Below are 25004 nucleotides of genomic sequence, written 5' to 3'. Positions count from 1 at the left end.
GCAATGATATTCTGAACTAAAATGTGAGAAATTAATAAGAAAGTATCTAATAACACGACCAATTTCATAGTGAAATCACTAGCAAAAATGTCAAGGGATTTTTAATGAAAATTCTTTAAAATATTATTCAATATTCTGATCCTCTTCAGATGCTTACGTTAACTTTGAAAATTGTTGAATTGATTATATTAAAGAAACTTTTTATAGGGTAAGTCAAAATGAAAGTATAAATCCAACTCAAAGAAAGATCAAAAAGGCTGTGTATAGAATGTGTCATAGATAAAAAGTGTTTAAAGTAATCTAATGTCTGGTGCTGCTAACAAGTCCAGAGGACTCTGGTGAGCAGCATGATTTCTATGGAAAAGTCTCGCATGGTGAGCAATTTTCTAACACACAACTCACATTTCCTCTGATCACATTCCTTCAGTTATACATTCTTTAAAAACTCCTAAAGTTGTAACATTAAGATTTGAGTTTCATCATTCTAAAGAAAACAGTAAAATAAGTCTGTAAGAAAAAAATGTCAAGGAATTGAAAAAAAATAGTTGATATAAGATGTAACTTACCAAAAAACTTAAATGCAAAGCTGCAAAGTTGATATATTAAGTTTTGGTAGAAACTGTGATCAAACCCCATTTTCCTATGCAGTAATTTCTCTGAGAAGAGATTCTGAGGTGGACTATAGACCAGACCTAAAGCTCTGAATGTATAAATCTTTTTAAGTAAGGAACCTATACTTAAAAATTGAAAGGCACAGGTCTTAATGTTTAAAAAGTGAATACAGTATTTTCTTAGCTTTCCCAAAATACAAATTAATGTTTACATTAAAGGCAAAATTCTACATACAGATAAAATTTCTTCCCTTCCACCCCCAGAAGACTATATTTTGTTTGTTTGCTTTTTTTAGAAGTAGGGTACAGGCCAGAGTCTCTGGGGTGGTGGTGGGGGGGTTGGAGAGATTCACCAGTGAGAGCGGGGAGCTCAACAGGCAGATGTACGGAAATAGACTGCTGAGGGGGAGCAGCGAGCGAGACAGGAGAGGTCTGCCGCGTTGGAAGACTTTATATTTTGTGCAGAAAAATATAATTACTTACCGCTATAATATCTAGGGTATTATCACAGACCTTTCGGATTTCATTATTTTTATCATGCATCAGATCTATGAGATATGCTGGAGCCTCTGAATAAAACTGGTTAAAGATACAAACTGCATTTGAGATCGAAACCATTCAATTGCATTAGATAATAATTGTATTTTTCTAAATTCACATGCCAACTTGAAATTTAACCTCAAATTATAAAATAAAATCATTAGTACAAAATGAGCATAGACATTTAATACTTAATTTGTTTATAAAAGAGGAACAACAGGAATAAAAAAACTACATAAAAATGGGTAAGGAAAACTAAGAATCTCAGAAATCTCGGAAAGTACAGGGTCATATTTTGGAAAGAAAAAAATTGTGAAATTTACTAAAGAGGGCTCTGTAGAGATGTGTAGTGTAGCTACTAAACTTTTTGATCCTCTTTTGATCCCTCCCCCAAAATTCTGGAATATTTTTATACAAAAAGAGCAACAGAAGAGGATCATAGTCAAATCTCCACATAGTTAATAGGAGAAAACATAAAATTAAAGGTTGCAATCTAATATTTCAAAAAGAGATAAAGGAATTTTAGAAAAATAGAATATATATGAATGAACAATATAAATCAGAATTAGAAAACTCAGAGAAATAAAATAATTTAGACAGAGCAAAAAAATATTTCAAACAGATAACAGCTAAATCGATAGTAATGAGGTAAAGAATAACATAAAACTCTAAGAGAAATATAAAAGGAAGTAAAAATTTGCAAAATTACTAAAGATTAAAAAAATTAGAAAATGATACTATATTAAACATAGGCAAAGATCCAACGTAACAGAAATCCTTAAGAAAACGTCCAAAGCAACAAAGCAGAACACTAAGTATTATTACTCAGGAAAATTTTGCTAAAATTATATAAAACGAAAATTACATACTGAAAGAGCACATTTGCATACTTGGAAAAATGAAGCAAGGCTATATTACCAAGTCAAATTGAAGTAGAACTACTTGGCATTCAAGAAGGAGGAATATTCTTTTGGTCTCCCTGTCAAAAAGATCAAGTCATTTATTATAAGGGAAAGAAAAGTAAATTGGCATCAGTCTTTATGACAGATACCAATAATTAGTAGACCACCTATTTCTCACTGGCACTAATTCAAGGCAGAAGACAGTGGAAAAAATACCTTCAAATTGCTGAGGAAAGTAAATGCGATCTGGAATTCCGCATTATGCTAATTATTATTAAAGAGGGCAAATTATTTTCAGTTATAAATACATAGATATTCATAGATATTCACTTAGCAATCTAAGCAAATATGATTGATAATTAAAGAAAATCAACTCAGAGAATAAAGGAATGGAATTCAAGAAGAAACAGTAAATGAGAAAATAGATCAACATTGTAAATCTTAGGAAGACACTGAGTTTTAAAAGGCAATAATTAAACTAATTAAAAAATGTTATAAGATGAAATTATACTAGATAGTAAGTAACATAGAAAGTGGAAGTGGGCATATCAGATTTGATAGTAGAAGGACAGATATATTTCTTCAGAACTTTGTGAGAATGCAAAATGAAATCTGAGTTAACTAACACAAGAAAAAAAAAGGAAAGTATACAGAATAGGTAGGGGGAAGGGAAAAATAAATAAAACTCAAATCAAACAAGTAACTTAATAAATTTTAAAAAGGTGGTGAAAAAAGAGAAAGTATGATCTCCAATATTTATAATTAATTTTGCTTAAAACTGTATTTGAAACAGAGGCTACAAGTTTCTACCAAAAAAACTTTAGTATATGCATAAAAGCAAATGACATTCTCTGTGACACTGATTATAATACCAATTTTACCAAGTTTCATATCAAATAGCAAATACAGAGGTTGACCCATCCCTACTTATTATTTTCTTGGGGGGGGCATATATTTAAAATGTAGGAAAAACAAGCAGAATAATAAATCTGAAATACATCATAATGTGGAGAATATGGAGTTTATTGCCTCTTTTTTCCACTGGAATATATGTAACTTCCATTAGGGTAGGAATTTTGTCTATTTCATTCACCAGAATAACCACTGCTTTAAAAATATTACAGGTGCTAAATAAATTTTTATTTAGTAGGTAAATAAATGAGACCTACTCTAAATACTAACCATAATTTCTGTGAGGATAAAATGAAAATACAATTTTTAGGAATATCTTAGAAATTCTTAGGCAGAATCTAAAAGGATCTAGATATTTTGATTTATTTTACTTCTCATACTGCAATTGTTGGGATTATATGAAAATTATGACAATAGAATTAGTTCTCAAGTTCAGGTTCTCCATAACTACAAGTTTTGTTGAGAACCATTTTTAGTATTTTGAATATTTTAATATAAATCATTTAAAACTTATTTACCTAAAATAAGTCTATACCAGTTATCTCAAACGTTGCTTCTTTCCTTCATTCCTTCATTTTGTTTAAAATTATATCAAACAAAAAACAAACAAAAAAAATTTTATCAAATAATGTTGATCAAAATTTTAATTTAAAAAATGAAAAGTTTTGTGCCTAATGTATCTTTATTTAAAATGTTCAAATATACTGGTTTCATAGAGAATCACAATATAAATCAAAATACAATGCATAAATGGTGAAATATTTAATAATTTTAATTATGTACAAAATACAAAAAATATTTAAATGCTATTGACACCAACAAAAAAACCTTGGTTTTTCAAATACCAAAACAATAGGCCAAATAAATCCCTTCAAGCAATCTATCCAATCTTAACTCATGGATAAAAACAACAGATATAATTAGTATCCCTTGATGCTTATGCAAAAATTTTAATCTAGCAAATCTTTTATCTGCCATTGCCACCATTACCAACATGTTATATTCCTCAGAATAACTGTTTTTATAAATATGGACTTAAGGTTCAATGGCACAAAATATTTGAACCTGCAAAGAAAATTGCTCTGAGAAGAGAAAGTCAAATGGAAGATGTCTTAATACTGCAAGCTTTGCTAATAGGACAGAGTACATTTTATTTTTTTAAATTTTATTTTAACTACAATGTTTATTGAGATAACATTGGTTTACAATACTGTAAATGTTTTAGGGGTATAAAACATTACATATCTACAAATGTATGTTATCACACCAATACATTTTAAACAGACAGACCTAAGCAGAATAGTAATACTTAATCTGCTATATACCTGTCCTTGGTATACACTTTAAGTAACTATTATTCTTTGGTTCACAGGAAATACCTCATGAGATAATAGGGCTTTCTTTTGAAAATGTTAACTAGGAATGTTATACTTTCAGTATAATGTTTTCTAATATAATATGTGTTTCTTATAATGGCTTCTGTAGTTAGTATTCCATACAAGACTTAAAGAGACATTCAACTCAGAAAAGCACACTAAAGGTTCCAAAAAGATCTTTCAGAACTCACTTATCACAAAATCTTTTTCATTAATTGACTATTAGTATTAAAGGAATTTGTACCCTCAAACACAGCTGCAAAAAATTAATGTATTCCAATGATGTTAGCATTGCTCAGAAGAGTCTCTGGAATTTATCATTCTGGGAGAGTCAGTTTAAAAGTTGTAAAAATATTTGAAAAAATATTTATTATTTAATGATAAAGGGAGATATCTTCAATATAGATGTTCAGATAAGTCAGCATTTGCATTTTGACAGCCCATATAAAAATGAACATTTATCCATTAGAATTGTTACTCACTGAACTTAACTCTTAGGTGACTTTACATGGTTCCAGAAATTACACATGTCCTCAAAAATGAGGCAATTTTCTGCCAAAGTTGACACTTAAAGTATGTATCATTGCCTTTGAATGTAACACAAAGAGTTTCAAAATGTTGTGAGGAATGGCAGGATCATTTAAAAAGTTTGAAGTCCCCCAAGGTATTCCTTTTAGACAGGCATTAACTGTTTAGGTACATGAGTTCATTAATCAAATAAGTACCAACCACATGCCAGGTCTGTGTTAATTTTGGGTATAGATGATGGCAAAGCCAGTCCTTGAGCTTGAAGGGCTCAAATATTTTCATAGAGACAGGTATATGAATACATAATTTAAATAGTTCATCAGAGATAAAAATAAATTACTGTTACTGGAAAGGTTGGAGGGACAGGATTAGAAAGGCTGAATTGTGAAGGTGATTTAAAAACTTATCTTTGATGAGTTAAGAGATTGTTTGGTTAAAAAAAGAGACGTATTTGAAATTGACTAGGCACATGCAGAAGCAGTAAGTGATGATAAGGTGGATCATGCCTGATAAATGTTGGGAAATCTGGTACTAAGAGACATGTGTATATTGTATGGTTAGAGGGGGAGTCTTGGCAAAATAGGTTAAGGTCTGGTTATGAAGAGCTATGTATAGTAAACATAAGAATTTAGATTTTTCACATGGGTAATGAAGGATCATATGCAGTGAAGTCCAAAGGCTGATTTTGCATTTTACACACACACAGACACAGACACACAGACACACACACACACACACACACCCCAAAAACAGAGATTCAGCATATTACTTCCACTACCAGCTTTTATAACATCCCCAGACTTAGTTATAGATCTTCTCCTTATCTTATGTTTATCCATTTTGACATGGATCTCACTATCTATATCTCCAGTCAGACCATAAACTCCTTAAGTAAAATGACTGAATTTCTTATATATCTAATACTTAAAACAGTATGTCAGATGGGTAGCACTTGAATGTTCACAGAATAAATGCATGATTGTACACAGTAAAAGGGAGAGCAGAAATAAACATTTTCAGCTATGGTCTAGGTGGATGATACCATTATTATTCACTATGAATACAAAGAGTGGGCTGTTTTGATTTTAGGGGATCTTTTGGAAGTAATAATGATAAATTACTACTGAGTATTTTTATTGAGATCTATTAGACACTTTAAATCCATTAGTACTTGTAATATACAGTGGGAACGTCATTATTTTAATAATATTAGGGCATTTTATAGATGCAAGATGGTATGAGCTACGAGATTAAGTAACTTATCCAAGGTCCTGCAGCCAGTAAGTTAAAGGTAATTTAAAATTGGGCTACACTTTGCTATGCCTCTTTAGTTAGGCAGGTGGAACACATCCAGGTTGCAGGTAGCAACAAATGCCTGGGACTCAAGAAAGAAGTTTGTGATATATAATGATCTATTGTAAACATTAAAAGGATACGTGTTTCCTTGATTATGACATCTCTTGTGGCTTGGTGGAAAACCATTTGATAGAAGACATAAATTATCTGACACACAAATTCATCGTCTTCTTGTTGAGCTAAAAAGAAACAGAAAAATTCAAATAAAATAATACTATATTTACACATAAAATTGAAAAATGATGAGGGCAATAATAGAGAGTAAGGTAAAACTAAAGGTGATAAGGAGACAGGTAACTTAGATTGTTTATAACATGTTATGGCAGGTTATTATTTATGTTTTAGGTGATTATTCCAGATTACATCATTATGATCAGTGAGGAAATTTCATGGTAATATGTTTTCAGAAATTTTAGTATATTTGGTTGTAGTTAAAATAAATAGGTTATTACTTTGAAATAAAAAAAAAATAAGATTTTGTAAAAGCTCTCTATCATAACCAATGTGGGACAGCAATTCAAGGATGCAGGTCACTTTGTTTCAACGTTTTCCAATCTCCCAAATCCACACCATAAAATCTTCATTCTTTTTCCGCCAACTATGTTGTTTTCACTTTCACCTTTCAACTACCTAGTCTCTCTTTCAGATTCTACTTTGGATCTGAAAATTCCTGGTTGCAAGGTGTACTAGAGTACCAACATATATATGTAGAAATATTTCAAATATCTGGAGTTTCTATCTCTAGATGACTTATCAAAATGCATTAAAGAATTTACAAACCAAACATATAATGGTGACATAGACAACTGATAGTTTCCAATTGAAAATTGGAACAACTACTTTGGAAACAGATTGGCATTATTTTCTAAAGTAAAACATATGCATAATTTGTGACTTAATGATTCTACTCCTAGGTGTACATCTAAAAGAACTGAGTACATCTGTTCACCAAATGAAATATTTAAAAATGCTCATAGGAGAATTTTTTGTAATGGCATCTCTCCCAACCCCCGAAATGGAAATAACCCATCTGGCAAGATGGTGGCAGAGTGAAGACACTGGCCCTACCTCCTCTACATATTTAATACAAAATACAACCAAATACAACTGAAACAAGACATAAATCTCTGAAAGATAAATGAATAACTACTGTATACAAAGAGCAATAGCACAATGGAAAGGAGGGATTGGAAAAACTATAATTAAACTGTACTTGGAGTGACACTGAAGCAGTTCAGTACATGATTGGGAGGAGTGGTTGCCCTACAAGTCTGCTGTTAATTCAAGGGCACACTTCTACATAAGGGATTTTTCAAATTTGGGGCTATACTGGAGAAGGGGGTACATAGGATCAGCATGCAGGACATAGGGTGTACCATTGCTGAACTATAGGAGTAAGACTGTGGTTTGTTGATTATCTGCTTGAGCCTGTGTTTCCCAAATGAGAACATATGGAGTCCAAATGGGTGGTGAAGAGTCAGATGGGATCACCTGTGTCTCATTACGAAAAAGCTATTATTTGTAGCCTATGGCTGTCTTTACTTCCACCAAAGCCAAAATTGAGACAACAACCAAATACTGTCATAACCCAGAATCTGAAGCACCTGCACCTTAACAACCAGAACAAGTACTCCAATGTATGGCTCCTCACTCAAAATGCAGAGAGAACAGTTCCCAGCTTGTAACCCTGTCTCAAATATAACCCCCACCCAATGCTACATCTATTACTCAATCACTGCTTAAAGGTTGAAACAGGTATTAGACTGCTTGTGACATTCTGGCTGAGGAGTTGGCATAGGGGAAGGGTCCACTGTGGATTTTCATGCTTCATAATTCATGTACCCTTAGCATTGCAGAAAGCTTGAAAATTTGCTGCTCTCTAGAGGTGACTTTTTGGTGCCCTACAGCCCCAGCTCCTTCCTACCTAATACCCTTCAACAAAATCAGTGCCCCTGTTATCTGAACAGGTACAGAGACATTGATCTGTGAAACTGATTAATTGGGTGAATAACCTAAGGTTATACCTAGTTAAGGGTAGCTAGGTATAAGTCCAATATATCACAGCAAGAAAAGAAAGCTCCCTATTACAATCATTAAAAACTAAAAATGAAGAGACAGAAGAGATATCACAAATGCTGGAGCAAAAAATTCTCAGTATACATCGCAATCAAGCCCAATGAGTACTAAATTGTATTATTTAGCTGTGTGTTACATCTAGATTTGCTTTGTTCTTTCTTTATAATAACCATTTTAATATGTCTTTTAAGTCCATACTTGCTAAATGGAGAATAACAATGGAAGATCAAAAAACACAATAAGACAGAAAAATTTTGAGATTGCTATAAATATAAGTAATGGTTATAAAAAAATACTATAATGGAATTAAAAATACATTAAAGGGTGTAAACAATAAACACAAATAATAGAATCAGTGAACTTGAATGTACAGTGTCAGAAAGCACACAAACAGAACAAAGAAAATAAAAGTTTAAGAGTTCTTTAGGATTAACCTAAAGAGAAAAACTATCAATATTATGGGGGTTCTAAAAGTAAAGAGAAAGGCAAAGAAAATGTATTTGAAGAAATAATTGCTAAAAATCACCTCTAATATGGGAAGTGATCCAGACATTCTGATCTAAGAGACCCAAAGAGCTCAAAACTAAATAATGCCAGACCAACACACTCTAAAATACATTATAATTAAACTGTTGTCTACTAAAAATGGAACTACCATATGACCTAGCAATTCCCAAAGAACACAAAAGGATCTACCCAAAGGACACAAAAATATTAATTCAAAAGAATACATGCACCCCTATGTTTATTGTAGCACTATTTATAATAGGTAAGACTTGGGATCAACTCAAATGCCCAAAAATAGATGACTGGATCAAGAAGATGTGGTATATATACACAATGGAATACTATTCAGCAATCAGAAAAGATAAACTCATGCCATTCACAGCAACATGGATGAAACTTGAAGGGATTATGCTCAGTGAAATAAGTCAGAAAGAAAAAGAAAAATACCGGATGGGTTCACTTATAGGAAGAATATAGGGAATCAAGGGAAAAAAATGATAATAACAACATAAAAAAACACAACAAAACAAAAATAAACAAACAACTATAAATCAGAGACATTCTACAGGGAAGGGGGAAAGGGATCAAAATGAAGGCGGGAAGAGCACAAGGGACTATGGTGATACAGGTGAATTGGTGGTGGAAATTCTATGGGGATTATACCTCAGAAAAGAAAGCAAACATTGTATGAATTAAAAATAAGTGAATGAAAATAAAAGAAAATGATTGAAAGGAAAAAAAAAAAACTCTTGGAAGCTAATGGCAAGGAAAGAATACTAAAAGCATCAAGAGAAAGAAGAGCAACTTATAAGGAAATGCCTGTAAGACTGTTCAGACTTCTCAGTGGAAATCTGACAGGCAAGAAAGGAATAACAGGAGATTTTAAAGTACTCAAAGAAAAAGTTTTCTAGTCTAAGATACTCTATCCTGTCAGACTCTCATTCAAGACAGAAAGAAGTGTAAGGAACTTTACTGAAAAACAAAAATTAAAAGAATATATCAACATCAAGATAGATTTGAAAGTAATTAAATGGTTATTATAAAGAAACAACAAAACAAATGTAGACTTAACAGAACCTAAATAATACAATTTAGAGAAGGATGAGAATAAATTGTGGCCTGTCAGAAAAGTTTGGTAACAAACTGTCTAAGTGTCTCAGAAATAATAGTCCATTCTACCCTAATCTCAGTAGACCCTCCAAAGAAAAAGCAGTAAATATAACACATAAGATAATGAAAATGAAACTGAAACAAAACATAAAAGGAAGTCAAAAAACAAAAATGACGAGCACAAATTAAAAAGGAAAACAAATTTAAAAACACAACAAAATGGCACAAAGTACTTATGTATCAATAACCACCTTCAATGTAAACGGCTTGAATTCACTAATTAAAAGGTAGAGAGTAGCTGAGTGGATTTCAAAACAAAGTGTAACCTAATGTTCATAAGAAACTTCTCTTATCACCAAAGACAAGTACAGACTTAGATTTAAAGGTTGGAAGAAAATCCTACAAGCAAATGTCAAATGAAAAATCAAGGGTAGTTATACTTATATCAGACAAAATAGATTTCCAAATAATAAAGGTAGTAAGAGATGGACATGGACTTTACATTATGATTAAAGACCAAATACAACAAGAAATAACACTCATAAATATATATGCACTGAATGATGGAGCACTGAGATACCTAAGACAATTACTGACAGAGCTAATGAGTGATATTGACAACAACACAAAAATACTAGGGATTTTTAATGTTCTACTGACAACTATGGATAGATGAATGAGAGAAAATATATAAGGAAACATGAGCCTTTAATGAGGAACTAGACCAAATAGTCTTAAAAGATATCTACAGAACATTTCTGTAAAGGCAGGACAGGGCACAAGGCAGGTTTTCTGATCCCATGCAGACCGGGTAAAGGAGGAGTCAGAGTCCTCAGTAGTTTTGCAGGTTTTTTATTTGGGGTTCACCAGGCATATGGCAGGCAGGGGTGCTGGCTGGGGGGCTGGGAGGCTGGCAGGCCTCCCAGCCCCCAGCAAGTCTTCACTCTATCTGGGCTCTCTAGCGTTCGTTCTGCTGCTTCTCGGCTTCTCTTTCGGTTCTGCTGCTGCTGGCTGGGGCTGCTGGCGTCCCCCCCGTGACGCCGCCCTTAAAAGCACAGTCTTAGCTCAGCTGAATCCCATCTACCTATGCCCACACCCTACTCCAGGTGCCCGCCATCAGGCATGCATTCAGGACAAGGATCCATCATCTATCCTGATGGCGGAAGGGCAGAAAAGCCTGATATTTTCTTTACCCTACAGTCCACCCCCTCAGGGTTTTCTGCCATACAGTCTATACATATATACACAATTTTCTAAGCAAACAAACAATGCAGCCATGGCCCACAAAAGCAAATACATCAAATAACAAAATACAACATAACAAAATACAACAGAACACAAATAAGTCCAGGCAGGGCACCAACCAAGTGCAAAAGACAATTATTGGTACCAGCAGATGAGCCACCAAATCTGCTGCCGAAGGCACTGCTCATACGAGGGAGGGGAAATCACACACGGCATCTGCTATAACACACCAGGAGCCGTCAGGCTTCCTGGCCTTCTCTGGCTGTAGTCTCGGCTACAAGGCACACACAGCATCCACCCCCAGGATGCACTAGCTCTGGGATTGGCAATTTTATTCTGTTGGGGGTAATCGCCAACCCTCAGGGTTTCTGTCTGCAGTCGCTCCAACACTCGGCCTTCATGGCCACCCATGCGACTCACAGACCCCTGCTCTCAAGCCAACCCACTGCACAAGCACATGGGTTGGGGATCCAAACTTTGCATTTGGCTTGGGCTCCACCCCAAGCCACGTTCCCCACCCGTCCCACAAGGACGGGCTCCTCAGCTCCTCACCCTCACTCAAGAATGAGCAGGGCATCACCCATAGGTGATTTTACGAGACTCACAGGGCTTCAGCATACCCAGGCTGCTTAACAGCCGCTTTAGGGCTTCTCAACTTAGCATCAGTACCAGCTTTTGCCACCTTAGTTGGCTTTTCTCCTCCACCTGGCCACTGGGCATACACAGGCTGCTTTTGGCCATCTAGGCCCACTGGCCACCCCCAGATTCTCAAAAAATAAACATAACCTGCTAAGGTCCTCCGCCTTCTGGCGGGATTGTCAGTCCAAAATCATCAGTTCATCAGTCTATCAGTCCATTGGCCTCTCCCTGCTTCAGCAATGGCCTGCTGCCTCAGGGGTCATTGGCTGGTCCTTTCCGGTGTCGTTGGCTGGTCCTATCCGGTGTCGTTGGCTGGTCCTATCCGGTGTCGTTGGCTGGTCCTATCCGGTGTCGTTGGCTGGTCCTTTCCGGTGTCGTTGGCTGGTCCTTTCGGGCGTCTCCTTCACGCCAGGTCTCATCCTGTAGCTCGTGGACGTATCCATCTTCTATACCGCCATGGTGCCTCCAGCGTCGTCACAGGCAAAGTCTGTTCTCCTTAGTCCCTCCAGGTCTTCGGAGGGCTCCAATACCCGTCTGCATGGATCCTGCCGACTACGCCAATTGTAAAGGCAGGACAGGGCACAAGGCAGGTTTTCTGATCCCATGCAGACCGGGTAAAGGAGGAGTCAGAGTCCTCAGTAGTTTTGCAGGTTTTTTATTTGGGGTTCACCAGGCATATGGCAGGCAGGGGTGCTGGCTGGGGGCTGGGAGGCTGGCAGGCCTCCCAGCCCCCAGCAAGTCTTCACTCTATCTGGGCTCTCTAGCGTTCGTTCTGCTGCTTCTCGGCTTCTCTTTCGGTTCTGCTGCTGCTGGCTGGGGCTGCTGGCGTCCCCCCCGTGACGCCGCCCTTAAAAGCACAGTCTTAGCTCAGCTGAATCCCATCTACCTATGCCCACACCCTACTCCAGGTGCCCGCCATCAGGCATGCATTCAGGACAAGGATCCATCATCTATCCTGATGGCGGAAGGGCAGAAAAGCCTGATATTTTCTTTACCCTACAATTTCATTTAAAAATTGCAGTATATACATGTTTTCAAGTGCATACAGAACATTTTTAAGAATAAACCGTAAGTTGGGCAGAAGTCAATTGTCAATAAAATTATAAAGGCCTGAAATCATAACAAATACTCTTTATCTGATAATAATGACACAAAGATATCAACTACTAAAAATACTGGAAAAAAACATGGTGACTAAGCCAGAGGCATTTAATAACTATTGAATTAAAGAGGAAATTAAAAGCAGAAATCAAAAGTACTTTGAAACTAATGGAAACAAAATTTCTAAATGATAAAGGGCAGAAACTACTTTGGAGAAGGTAGCAATGACTGAGGGAGACTAAAGAGGAACTTCTAGGGTGCTGATGATGTTTTATTTCTGTAGATAAGTAAGAATAACATGAATGTGGCTCACTGAAAATTCATTGAGTTATATACTTACAGCTGCATATTTTATTTTACGTATGTTACAACAAAATGAGACTATTAAAATATAAAATGTAGATATGTATTATACCTGGTATAGGAAAAACTGAGATTGTTCTTTTTAGGTTTTCCTTATTAGTAAATTTAACTTCTATATGATTAGCTATTTTTAATATGTAATATCTACTATGTAATAGTTAGTGTGTAATGGACCTCTGATCTGATTTCATTTGGAGATAGACTAAGAAAGTAATTAAGGTTAAATGAGGTCATAAGAGTGGAGTTCTCATCTCATAAGATTAGTAATCTCGTAAGAAGAGTTACCATAGTACATGTAGCCACCTGATCTAAGACTTCCTGTCCTCTAGAAATGTGAGAAAATAAATTTCTGTTGTTTGAACCACTCTGGTATTTTTTTAATGGCAGCCTGAGCAGACTAAAACAAGGTCCTAGAGAACTTGGCCCTAGTAGGGTAACAAAAGATTGAAATAAGTTTTGTATGCAGTTAAGAACAATACAAAAGGGGAAGACTTTAGATCACCACTGCCCAATATTGTAACTAGAACCACTGCAGTAGTCAAATAAAATTGAAAATTCAAATTCTCAGTCCCAACAGCCACATCTCAAGTACTCAATAGCTATGAGTTGGATGATGCAATGAGAGAACATTTCCTTCATTATAGAAAGTATAAAGGACAACGCTATGTATGCCTGGAATTAGGAGGGAAAATGATGTTCAGAATTAGCTTCCAAATGAACCTTCCTAATTAGTAACAGAATATTAAAAAGAGATCCATTTCAACCAAAATAAAATTCAATAGAAAGAAGAAATGATTTATTTCAAGGTTGATGATAGGAGGCTAATACCTGTAAAATTAGACATAATTCATTTTACAGCAACATTCATAATTTTGCAACCTAAAGCTCTTTGATATTAGTTTACCTAACCCAAACAATATGTATGTTTAACTCACTTTTCTTTTTTTTTTTTTTTTTTTTTAATATAGAGGCATGTTTTTATTTATTTATTTATTTGTTTGTTTGTTTTGTTTATACATGCACTGGGTACAGCCAGAAGCGCGGGAGGGCGAGAAAATCCACCAGAGCCAGAGCGGGGAGCAGAGCAGGCAGAAGGACCGGAGTACACTGCCGAGGGGAGCAGCGGGCAGCAGGAGAGGTCTGCGCACCATGTGGGACCCTCCTCCAGTGGCCGGGGAGCAGCCGGGGATAGAACCAGCGCTGCAGAGGCCGCGGGCAGCTTCGCAACCCAGCGCTCAACCGCTGCGCCACCGGGGAGGCCCATAACTCACTTTTCTTAATCATATAGTGTAAGTTGTCATAAGATGATTAATTTGACAAAATAAACAATATCCCATGATTACAGTCTATATTTAAAAGTTTAATAACCAACTTCCTTATATAGTAGCATAAAAATAAATTAAGGTAAATTATAATTTACCATTTAGCAATTCAATGAGTGCAGGGATTATTCCAGATTTGGCTAGCAATGCAGCACAAGAGTCATCCATAGATACAGTCCCAATCATTATAACCACTTCTAAAACGAGGTCATCTTCTGCAGCACCTAGTAAAGCCAAAACACACAAAGTCTTCACTGAAATGTCCTGATCAAAACACTTTTTATATTATCAAAATTTCAATGCACAGAAAACAGAGAGCTATTAGATCAGTTCCTATGAATCCTTAACAAGCTTATACCTGTGTCCTTTTCTCCAAATTTCCATGTTCACTGATGACAGTTCATGGTTGGGGTGGGCAAAAGAGAAGTGGAAATAAATCTTTTAAAAATACAACTGAATCATAATATATAACACAGGAAGTAACACATTAATTAGAATGTCTCAAAACTTTGTGAGTGCATTGCACACATGTGCAGGGAGGATATATATGAAAATTTGAGAAAGCAGGATAAAACATAACAAAAAGAGAGGGAAGGGAAACTAATATTAAGAAAACATCGTTAGGAAAAAAGAGTACATAGATATAAGAAAGACAGTTACTATCTTTCTGGGAAAAAGAAGCTAGAATTAGAGCTGTAGGAAGAAAATGTGTTATTTAGTAAATTGGTCACAAAATACTGTCATAGGAGCCTTATTCACAACAGAAAGAATTAACTTAGTGATTATACAAAAGTGAAATACTTAGCACAAACCTGGTTTTAATTTATCCTTAAGGTATGGGACCAATTTATACTCCTTAAGAACTAATTCCCAATCTAAGTCTGGAATGGTTAGATTTGCAAGAGTACCCAAACATTCAATCACAAACTCTTCCTCTTCATCATTAGAAATTTGGGCTGCAAGGTCCCCAACATAATCCTGAAAAAAAAAAGAGAATTTCAATACAAATTTCAATATAATTTCTTTTTTTGGTTTTTTTATTTTTTTTTAAAGATTTATTTATTTATATAAGCACTGGGTACAGTCAGAAGCGTGGGAGGGTGAGAGAATTGACCAGCACCAGAGCGGGGAACAGAACAGGCAGACTGACGAAATACACTGCTGAGGGGAGCAGCGGGTGCGGCAGGAGAGGTCTCGACTGTGTGGGACTCTCTCCGGATGCCCGGGGATCAAACCGGTGCTGCAGAGGCTGTGGGCAGCTTCGCAGCCCAGCGCTCAACCTCTGTGCCACCAGGGGAGGCCCTGTTTTTAAATTTTTTTAAAGATTATTTATGCATACAAAAGCTGGGGTACAGGCCAGAGATGTGGGGGAGGGGTGATAGGATTCACCAGAGACAGAGTGGGGAACAGAACAGGAAGACTGAAATATGCTGCTGAGGGGAGCAGTGGGCGAGACAAGAGGGGTCTGCTACGCCATGTGGGTTGTTCCCTGGCCCCAGCTGGGGGTCAAACTTGTGCTGCAGAGGCTGTGGATTGCTCCATAATGCTGTGCTTAACCCCTTGCGCCGCCAGGGAGGCCCTAAATATAATTTCTTTAAACAAAAATTAAATAATTTAACCCATTGAAAGAGAAAATAAGTGGCAAATGTGATTCTTGTTTTAAAAATACTGAGCTAAATTGCTACGGGGAGTCTACGGCGACCTAGTTTAAGGCAAGGAAACTAGAGTGAGGATGGAAAACTTAGGGGTAGGGAATCAAAACAACAAAAAGAAAATTAAAGCTTAGGATGAGATTTCTAGGAGCTAAACTTACAAGGAAGTTGACAATAGAGTCATGAATTAATATTTGATGAGAGTTCAATAAGAGTTGTATTTTCAAATGTAGCACTCTAGACCTTCAGTTCTCAGGCTTTTTTAATAGACACAAGTGCAAAAATTATGCTTACAATAAATAAATTTTTAGTTGGCCCATCATGCTGGGAAATGTTCCTAATCATTTTCATCAGCAGTGGATCTTTGAACTTCAGAGCTCTCTTCATGAGCATTTTTAGTCCATTTCCTGATACAGAAAAACAGAAAATATTCCCAATAAAATTAAGGTTAAATTTAATGATTTTTAAATTTATAGTTCTGGCAAAAAAAACCCCAAAAAACCAATAAACCAAAAAAAAAAAAAAAAAAACCCAAAAAACCAAACCCATAATGGGCTATAGTGGAGGACTATAGGTGTTTTGGTGGTGGATGTGGTGACATGCATCTGAAGAGGTATAATCCTATGCCTCTGAATTACATACAGGGTTGTAAACCAATGTTACCTCAATCAAGCAAACAAATAAAACCCAATTCACACAAAGTAAAAAGCAGAATCTTTTTTTTTTCTTTTTCAATTGAAGTACCACTGGTTAACATACAGGTTAGTGTTTTGGAGTACAGGATCTCCCCCTTCAGGTGCAGTCACCATAGTGCACCCACATTTTCTCACCATAGTCCACTGTGCTCTCTTCCCAGCCTTTGCTCACACCTCCTCTTCCTCCTCCTCCTCTGGATGTCTCAGTTCTTTTTCTTTTTTTAAAGATTTATTTATTTATTTATACAAGCACTGGGTACAGTCAGAAGCGCGGGAGGGCGAGAGAATTCACCAGAGCCAGAGGGGAGAGCAGAGCAGGCAGACCGACGAAATACGCTGCTGAGGGGAGCAGCGGCTGGCAGGAGAGGTCTACGTGCCATGTGGGACCCGCGCCCGCGCCTGGAGGCCAGAGATCGAACCTATGCTGCAGCCAGCGCTGTCGAGGCTGCGGGCAGCTTCGCAACCCAGCGCTCAACCGCTGCGCCACCGGGGAGGCCCTGGATGTCTCAGTTCTATGGTCAATTTGAAGGGTTGTTTTCGAAAGTCTGTCTTTTCTGACCCTTTGTTTGATTTTCCTATACTGCATATATAAGTGATACCATCCAGTATTTATCTTTATGAAAGCACAAATCTTAAGTGTACAATAGATTAATTTTGATATATGTTATGTTCCTGTGTAATTCATACCCATATCAAGATATACAATAATTCCATTTTGTAACAGACTGTTTTACAAATAAAACTTTCATTTTATAGAGAAATATTTAAAGATCAAATTTCAATTAAGGGTAACCTTCCTTGGTTTATAAAATGTTTCTGAGGAGTAAGAAATCTAATTATGATGTAAGAATATTCTGAGTTTAATATTAACTCTGAGTCAATTAAACTCAGAATATCTGATCTTTAAGAATTATAGCTTTAATTTTAAAACTATTTAAAAATAGGGTATACATAGTGACTATAAATCTTACTTTGTTATTATCTATTTTCTATTATATACCAATTACTATATAATAGAGGTTATCTATGAAGCTCAAAGCACTAACCTTCACAGATAAGCTGTACATTCCTTTTGTTAGCAGCAAGATTAATGCAGAAAGAAATGAGTTCCAAGTCAATTCGCTCATCTGAACATTCAAAGAGCATCTTCATTAGCTAGCAAAAAATACAGGGCAAGATTTACTAAAAAAAAAAAAAAAAAAAAAAAAACAAATCCAAAACCCAAAACAAATAAACAAAAAACTTGGTAGTATTTTATCACAATGTGTTATCTTAAATTGTAGGTTGGAAATAATAAATGCAATTACATTTCCAAAACACAGAAGTGGCAGGCTCTTACTGAGTAACAAAAATAAATGGCTAATGAATTACTAGATACTCAGCATTAAATAAAAACTTTCAAAGACTGTGGAAAATACAAGAGAAAATTAGATAAAGCCTTTGCATTTAAGAAATTTAAAAAACTGTGTGGAAGCAGAGCATACTGATCAAAGAAAATAGCCTGTGAAAAGGTTACAAACCGGAAAGCACATTCTTCTGAAAAACTAAAGAAAGCAAGCATAGTTGGAGAGAGTGTGTTCAGAGATAAGAAGGCAAAAGCCAGATCATGCAGGGTTGTGAAGCACATGTTAAAAGATTTGGGACTTCATCCTAAGGATAATGAAAAGTCATTAAAGGCTTCTAAATAAGGAACGTGTAATGATAAGATCTGTGTTTTAAAAAGACCTGCCTAGAAAATAGACTGAAGTAGGGACACGAAAATTCTGTTTAGCTAGGAGGATACAAGAAAAGTCCAGGTTAGATTCTGGAGAAGGTAGGGCAGTGGAGACAGAGATAAAAGGATGGATTAGAAATATATTTAGAAAAGAGAAACAAAACAATTTAATAATTGATTCGATGCTGGAGTAAAGGGAGAAGAGTCAATGATGGCTCCCAGATTTCTTCACAGAACAACAAAATGGATAGTGGCACTAACATTTTCTAAAAAAAGGGAAGCCAGAATAGGAGGAAATTTTGAGGGGTACTGATTTGGGTTTTAGACATGCTGAGTTTAAGTTGCCCAAGTTTATACAGATGTTCAGAAAAAATGCACACCTGAGTTTAGAGGGAATGTGTGAGTGGAGATATAATTTTAGGAATTGTTATATATAGTTGATAAATAAAACTGTAGGTTGGATACAATAGTTTGGGCATGAGTATAAAATGAGAAAAGAACTCTATTCGGTAACATAAGGGAAGAAGGATCTGAGAAAGAGCAGACAGAAAAGCAGGAAAAGGTAGGTCACCTATACCATTTGGCAGTAATCTATTAGTCATGGTGAGATAGTTGCTATTACAAAGGAAAAATGAACAAGGGTTATGATAGAGTTTTGCGAAGCTAGTCTTCTATTACTGACAAATAAAAAACTAATTATATATATGCAATGATATTTTTCTCTAAATTGATAGCAACATAGGGAAATTAATCATAAAATTTAACACCTGACCATCTCTTATGTTTTTTCTCAGATCAGAAGTTTTTGAGATCAGAATGCTTTCATGAATCCAGAAGTGTGCCTTATATAGTATATATCTGGTACTGATTAGGCCCTATTCTGTTAAATCTTGTTTCATAATTCTATATTAATTCCAAATAACTTCTAAGTTTCAAAAAAGATAACATGTTAAACAAACAGAAATCAAGTGTACTTATATGTGATGACATAGAAGATGATTTCAGATTTGAAACCAATTTTTAAAACACAAAATCACTTAAAATTGCTTGAAAAGGAAAATACTTAGATATAATTCTAGCAAAGCTAAATATACATATTCACATAATTCAGTATATGCTGAAAACTACAAAACACTAAAAAGATGAGCAGTTGGTGTGCATCATTCCTTTTCTCAAAATACAGCTCTTTAATCACAAATGTTGCTTTTAATGGAATCTTAGGTTAATAATCATTAATAGCAGTACACAGCAAAAAAATTATATGGCAAAAATGAAACTCAATTCATTCAATATACATTTAACAGATCTTGCTATCTATGAATTAACTTCCAATAAAAATTACATTACTAATTAATAAAAAAATTTAATTATAATTTTTAAATTAAAAATTATGTGCAGTCCTCTAAGACAACTAGTATGCTAAGCCTACTACACATTTCTTTTAAATGTTACTTCTATGAGAAGCTTTTTGATAATTAAAAAAAATCTGTTACATCAAAGCACAATGCTTTGAGTAGGCAAACTACTGCTATTTACTTGAAATTAACCTTTGAAAAAAAATTAACCTCTGTAGTATGTATGAAAACTGCCCTTAAAAATGGAGCAACAGGTAATCTGTTTAGAAGCTGAAGGTTTTAAGATTGATTTTAAGTAACTTTCATGTTAAATACTGTGGTGAAATAATCAGGAGTTAAAAAATAAGACATGGTTTGAAATCTTATCCAAACTTCAACTCCTCCAAATCAAGAGAAATTAGGACTAAATGTGAAAGAAATATATCATGATATAGAATTAGTTTTTCATAGTAAGAAAGAAAGGTACTTCAATTTTAATTAAAGCATTCACATTTGAAAATAATAGCTTGGTTCAAACTCTACATGTAACATAATGTCTTTAATTCGAGTCCTATCCATGACACTTCAAAAGTAAGTGTAATTGATGACAACTAGGAAATATTAAAACTAGATTTGTTCTGTTTTAACTATGTCCATTGTCATCTTTTACTAATTTAACAGGAAGCCACTAAAAGGGCTTCAGCCAGTGCAATGAAGAGGCAATAGTGTTCAATCAGACAAGTCCCATATTGAGTATCAGATACCAAAGACCCAGGACTGAAATCACTATGTCTAGACTCTCTGGCACCTGACTTCACTTATTTACCAGTGACCAGAGGCCAACCCCCACAGCTCTCTGTATTCCCATACACCTCTTTCACCCCCCAACCCCCTACCCAAACATCTTTGAATGATTATGGCAGAACTTTGCATGCCTCAGGAATCTCTTCTGACTAGCTACTCCCTAACTCTGCTGTTTGAAGTGATGCTCTGGTTTCTGAACTTCAGCAGATAATGGCAGGCAGGAGCAAAGGGGGCTGTCAGAAAGGACGTTTACCAGCATTCAGCTAAAAAGAAGCGCATAGATCAAAGAGGGGCCAAATAGGACAACTGTGGTAGAAAACATGTGGATGGCTATGAAGATTCTTGTACACTGTTCCAGGATGAAATATTAAATAACACCATGACATCACTACCTAAACATGTACTTTGATTGGCCAATCTATTACCAATAAATACTTTTATAAGCATCTGGATGGCATTTGCACCTATTTAAACAAAACATGCATCTTAGAGGTCTAAATAACAATGAACTGTTAATGTGTACTTTTAAATATTACTAGAATATAACCATTAACTCCTGGTTATCCCCAAGTATTCTTACGTGAAACAATTCACCACTGAGGCCATTAAGATCATATATAAAGAAAAACTTGCCCTGGCACCCAAATTTTGCAAAATAGTGATTATAATAGGGGGAAAAATGAATACACTGGATAATTAGATTCAATAAAGTATAAAAGAAGCCAGGAAATATAATATTGGGAGAAATTATGAGGCACGTATAATCATCTATTCTGAATATTAAATATTTTACAAAAGTAAATTCTAATTAAAAATCTATCCTATAAAATACACATAAGAAAGGCAGTATTTAATTTAAGCTGGACAGTTTTTAGATTTGAATAGGTACCTCCAAATGAGAAAGGTTCAATATTTTATTAATATTATCTTACTTTTGTATGGTGTTTTATAGTCTACAAAGCTCCTTTACATACATATCTAATTCAATTAAAGAATATGATCATATCCCACATTCTTTTTTGATCACTGAAATGAAAACTACTGAACCATTGTTTTTCTATCCAAAAGTTACTTTAGGTTTCACATTTGAAATATTCATTTGCCATTTTTGATTTTTTTACTAAACAAAAATTAAAAATTAAAAGTCCATAATTTAAAAGTAAATAGAGTAAGTTGATTTACTAAGTTGGTTAATCAGTTGTTATAATAAGTTGGTTAATCAGTTGTTATAATAAGTGAGTTTTAAGCTTTAACAGTATTATAAATATTACTGAGTAGCCAATAACTCTGAAAGGAGTATCTATTTCATTCCTGAAAGAGCTTGGAAATTTCAATTTTATCCATGACTTTTTTCCATTATTCTTTTATTTAACAAAGAAGTTGGCACTGGGTAGCAAAATCAAATCATGGTAACTTTTCCTAGATATGTCAAAATTGAGCCCTATAAAGAACAGGGTACAAGCTGGATAGCACTTTAGTAACAAATACATTTTACAGTATCATTTGCCTTCTCAAAATACGGTCTCATATCAAAAGTTTCAGGTGTTTATGACATAATGTCATTATTCCTATAAAGGTTGAACTTTTAAAAGAACATTTAAAGAGAAAAAGTAACAAACAAAAACTGAAAATACCTTGACCTCTGTATGAGTTTTCTTCATGAAATACAGAACATAAATGTTCTGCAATCCTCCTATAGAAATGTTTGTTGTTAGAAAATTAGCTGGTAAGAAATCATGCATGAAAATTGTTCTTGAAAGGTTAGGAGGATATTCTATACACACAGTTAAAGTTTTCAAGTATTATATATAAGGATAAAGATTTTATGTATGTAATTTTACTACAAGGGAATTTATATTCAAAAAGTCACTATTGTGCTACTAATCATTAAACTGAGCTCCATTAAACTTGAATATCTGATTAATGAAACACTTAGTATGATTTTATTTTTTGAGATTATACATTCTATAATTATATATTCTACAGAGAAGATTATATATTCTAACAGAGAAGGAAATTCCAAATTCAAGATTCAACAGAATATATTTTCCATCTCTTTTAACTTGATATTCCATTCTCTATAATGTTATTCGCTTAAAAATCTAAGCTGGATAAAAACATTCTAGGCAAGAATATTATTCTCTTTTGTCTACTTCCCAACTCATATCTTGTAGTCAATGAAGTTCTGACACCAGTGGAAAAGAAACACCCTTTGAAACTGCAAAACAGAAACTCCTCGAACATATGGAGTGAGACTGTAGTAAATCACCTGCAATCTCCTTCTGACATGGCTACTCTTTTATTGAAAACTTGTTTGACAAAGAGTTTGATTACATTTCACATTGGCCACAGTCTGACATGTGTTATCTCTATAAAAAAGTCTTGCCTTTTAAGATAAGATATGTTGTATATTCTTTGAGGGATGCCTATATCCTATAAACAGGCATAATTAATTTATCTCCCAATATAAAAGGTTAAGAAATTATCCTGAAGTTTTTCAGTTTTTTAATTGTACGTAAATAAAATATTAAATACTGAAAAAGCAAATTTAATTTTAGATTATTCTACAGATAAATAAAAAAATGGTCAAAAATAGTAAGAAACTATGGTCTATTTTTTAATGCATATTAACTATTTTCAAGAAGTATATATTCAGTAATTTACATTAGACTAACAAGGAATTGCTAAAAAGAATAGAAGTCTTATGAGGAATTACTTTAATAAATATGACTTAGTATTTTTATCTTTCTAAAGTGAAAGTATATTTTATTGTATATTACACACCTTTCGATTTTGCTTTCTCTATTTTATAAAAGCATTTATAAAAGCTAATGCAATATTAAAAATAAAATCTCACTGAGTGCTCCAACAATCAGATATTCAAATTAGAGGAGCTCAGCTTAATGAATATTAGTGGAACAGTAGTGACTCCATGAATATAAATTCCCTTAGTGTAAAATTATATATGTAAAAATCTATATCCTTATCACACAGTCCATATAAAAATAAAAATCACAAATTCTATCAGGACAAAACATGAAATATATTAAGCAACTAATTAATAGTAAAGACCTTTCTTGAGGACATAAAGTAATTTTTATAAAGCATTTTTCCCATTAGGGATTACAAAGCATTTAAAACAACCATTAACAAAATTAAGGGGCAAATGACAAAGTTAGGAAATGTTTGTAATATGAAAGTGTTGAAATATATATAGAAATCTTATTCATTAATCCTAAAATTATTAACATGCCAATGGAAAGATTGGCAATGATATGAACAGCTTATAACATAATATAGGAAACAAACAAGAAAAAAATTTCAGTTTCACCAATACTCATCGAAATGCAAGTAAAACTAAATAGACACACTATATTTTCAGGGCAATAATAATATCAAGTGTTACTGAAAGTGAAATGTAAACCCATGTCTTCTTAGAAGGTAAGTTAGCTATATAATGTGTCAAATACACAAGTATTCATACCTTTTCACCTAGTAATTTAGGAATTTAAACTAAAGAAACAATAAAAAAATGTGGATACCCAATTTCTGATTTGATAATTATTATACATTATTTCATTTGCTTATATATTTAATCTATTTTGATATGATAAACTAGAAAAAATGTAAACATAGAAGATAATAATAAGTAAATTATGTACATCTATGCAATGAAACATTACACCAATGTTAGAAATAATTTTTGAAGAATGTTCAGTGGCACGGAGAATACTTATGATCTAGTCAGTAAATAAAGTGATATGTAATTACATGCCATGTAACCCTAATATATTGTATTTTTTAACTATGTAGAGGGAAATGTACCAAAATGTTAAATGGTTATCTCTAGGTTTATGAGTTTTTCAATTATGTACTATTCAGTACTTTCCTTATTTTCTGTAACAAATTTACATCATCTTAAGAAGATTTATTTTAAGAAAAAGCATATCTGATAAAGATAAGAAAGTAAAAAATATTTTTTGAATGCTTTAAAAAAAAAATTTTAAATGACTTACCTGTGGTATACAGTCAGTGTATGCGAACATTGATTTAAACCGGTCATCCATGCTTATGTGGTAAAGAACACACATTGCTATTTGTTTATAGTTTTCATTGCCTGAGAATAAGAAACCATAGATAGGGTGATTGATTTGTGTATATCAAATATTTGTATATAAAATTTTTAACTACAAATCCTTATAACCCTAATTTGGAAA

At 34.2% G+C, this 25004-nt stretch overlaps 1 protein-coding gene across 6 annotated transcripts in view; it reads right to left on the bottom strand.

Moving 5' to 3' along the window:
- Positions 1-25004, bottom strand: part of KIFAP3 (kinesin associated protein 3) — a 138908-nt gene that overhangs the window by 49703 nt on the left and 64201 nt on the right. For all 6 annotated transcript variants that reach the window (XM_054693486.1, XM_037506506.2, XM_054693485.1 and 3 more), the window contains 7 exons: positions 24804-24904; positions 17982-18090; positions 16535-16647; positions 15401-15566; positions 14687-14812; positions 6306-6404; positions 1095-1180 (listed from right to left, as the gene is read on the bottom strand). In XM_054693486.1, the coding sequence (XP_054549461.1) occupies positions 1095-1180; positions 6306-6404; positions 14687-14812; positions 15401-15566; positions 16535-16647; positions 17982-18090; positions 24804-24904 (800 nt within the window). The remainder of the gene's footprint in view (positions 1-1094; positions 1181-6305; positions 6405-14686; positions 14813-15400; positions 15567-16534; positions 16648-17981; positions 18091-24803; positions 24905-25004) is intronic.

Source organism: Talpa occidentalis, unplaced genomic scaffold (assembly GCF_014898055.3).
Source record: "Talpa occidentalis isolate TD23 unplaced genomic scaffold, MPIMG_talOcc4v2.1 talOcc4.12, whole genome shotgun sequence".
Lineage (NCBI taxonomy): Eukaryota > Metazoa > Chordata > Mammalia > Eulipotyphla > Talpidae > Talpa > Talpa occidentalis.
The sequence above is the reverse complement of the archived record's forward strand: the minus strand, read 5'-3'. Positions and strand labels throughout refer to the sequence as shown.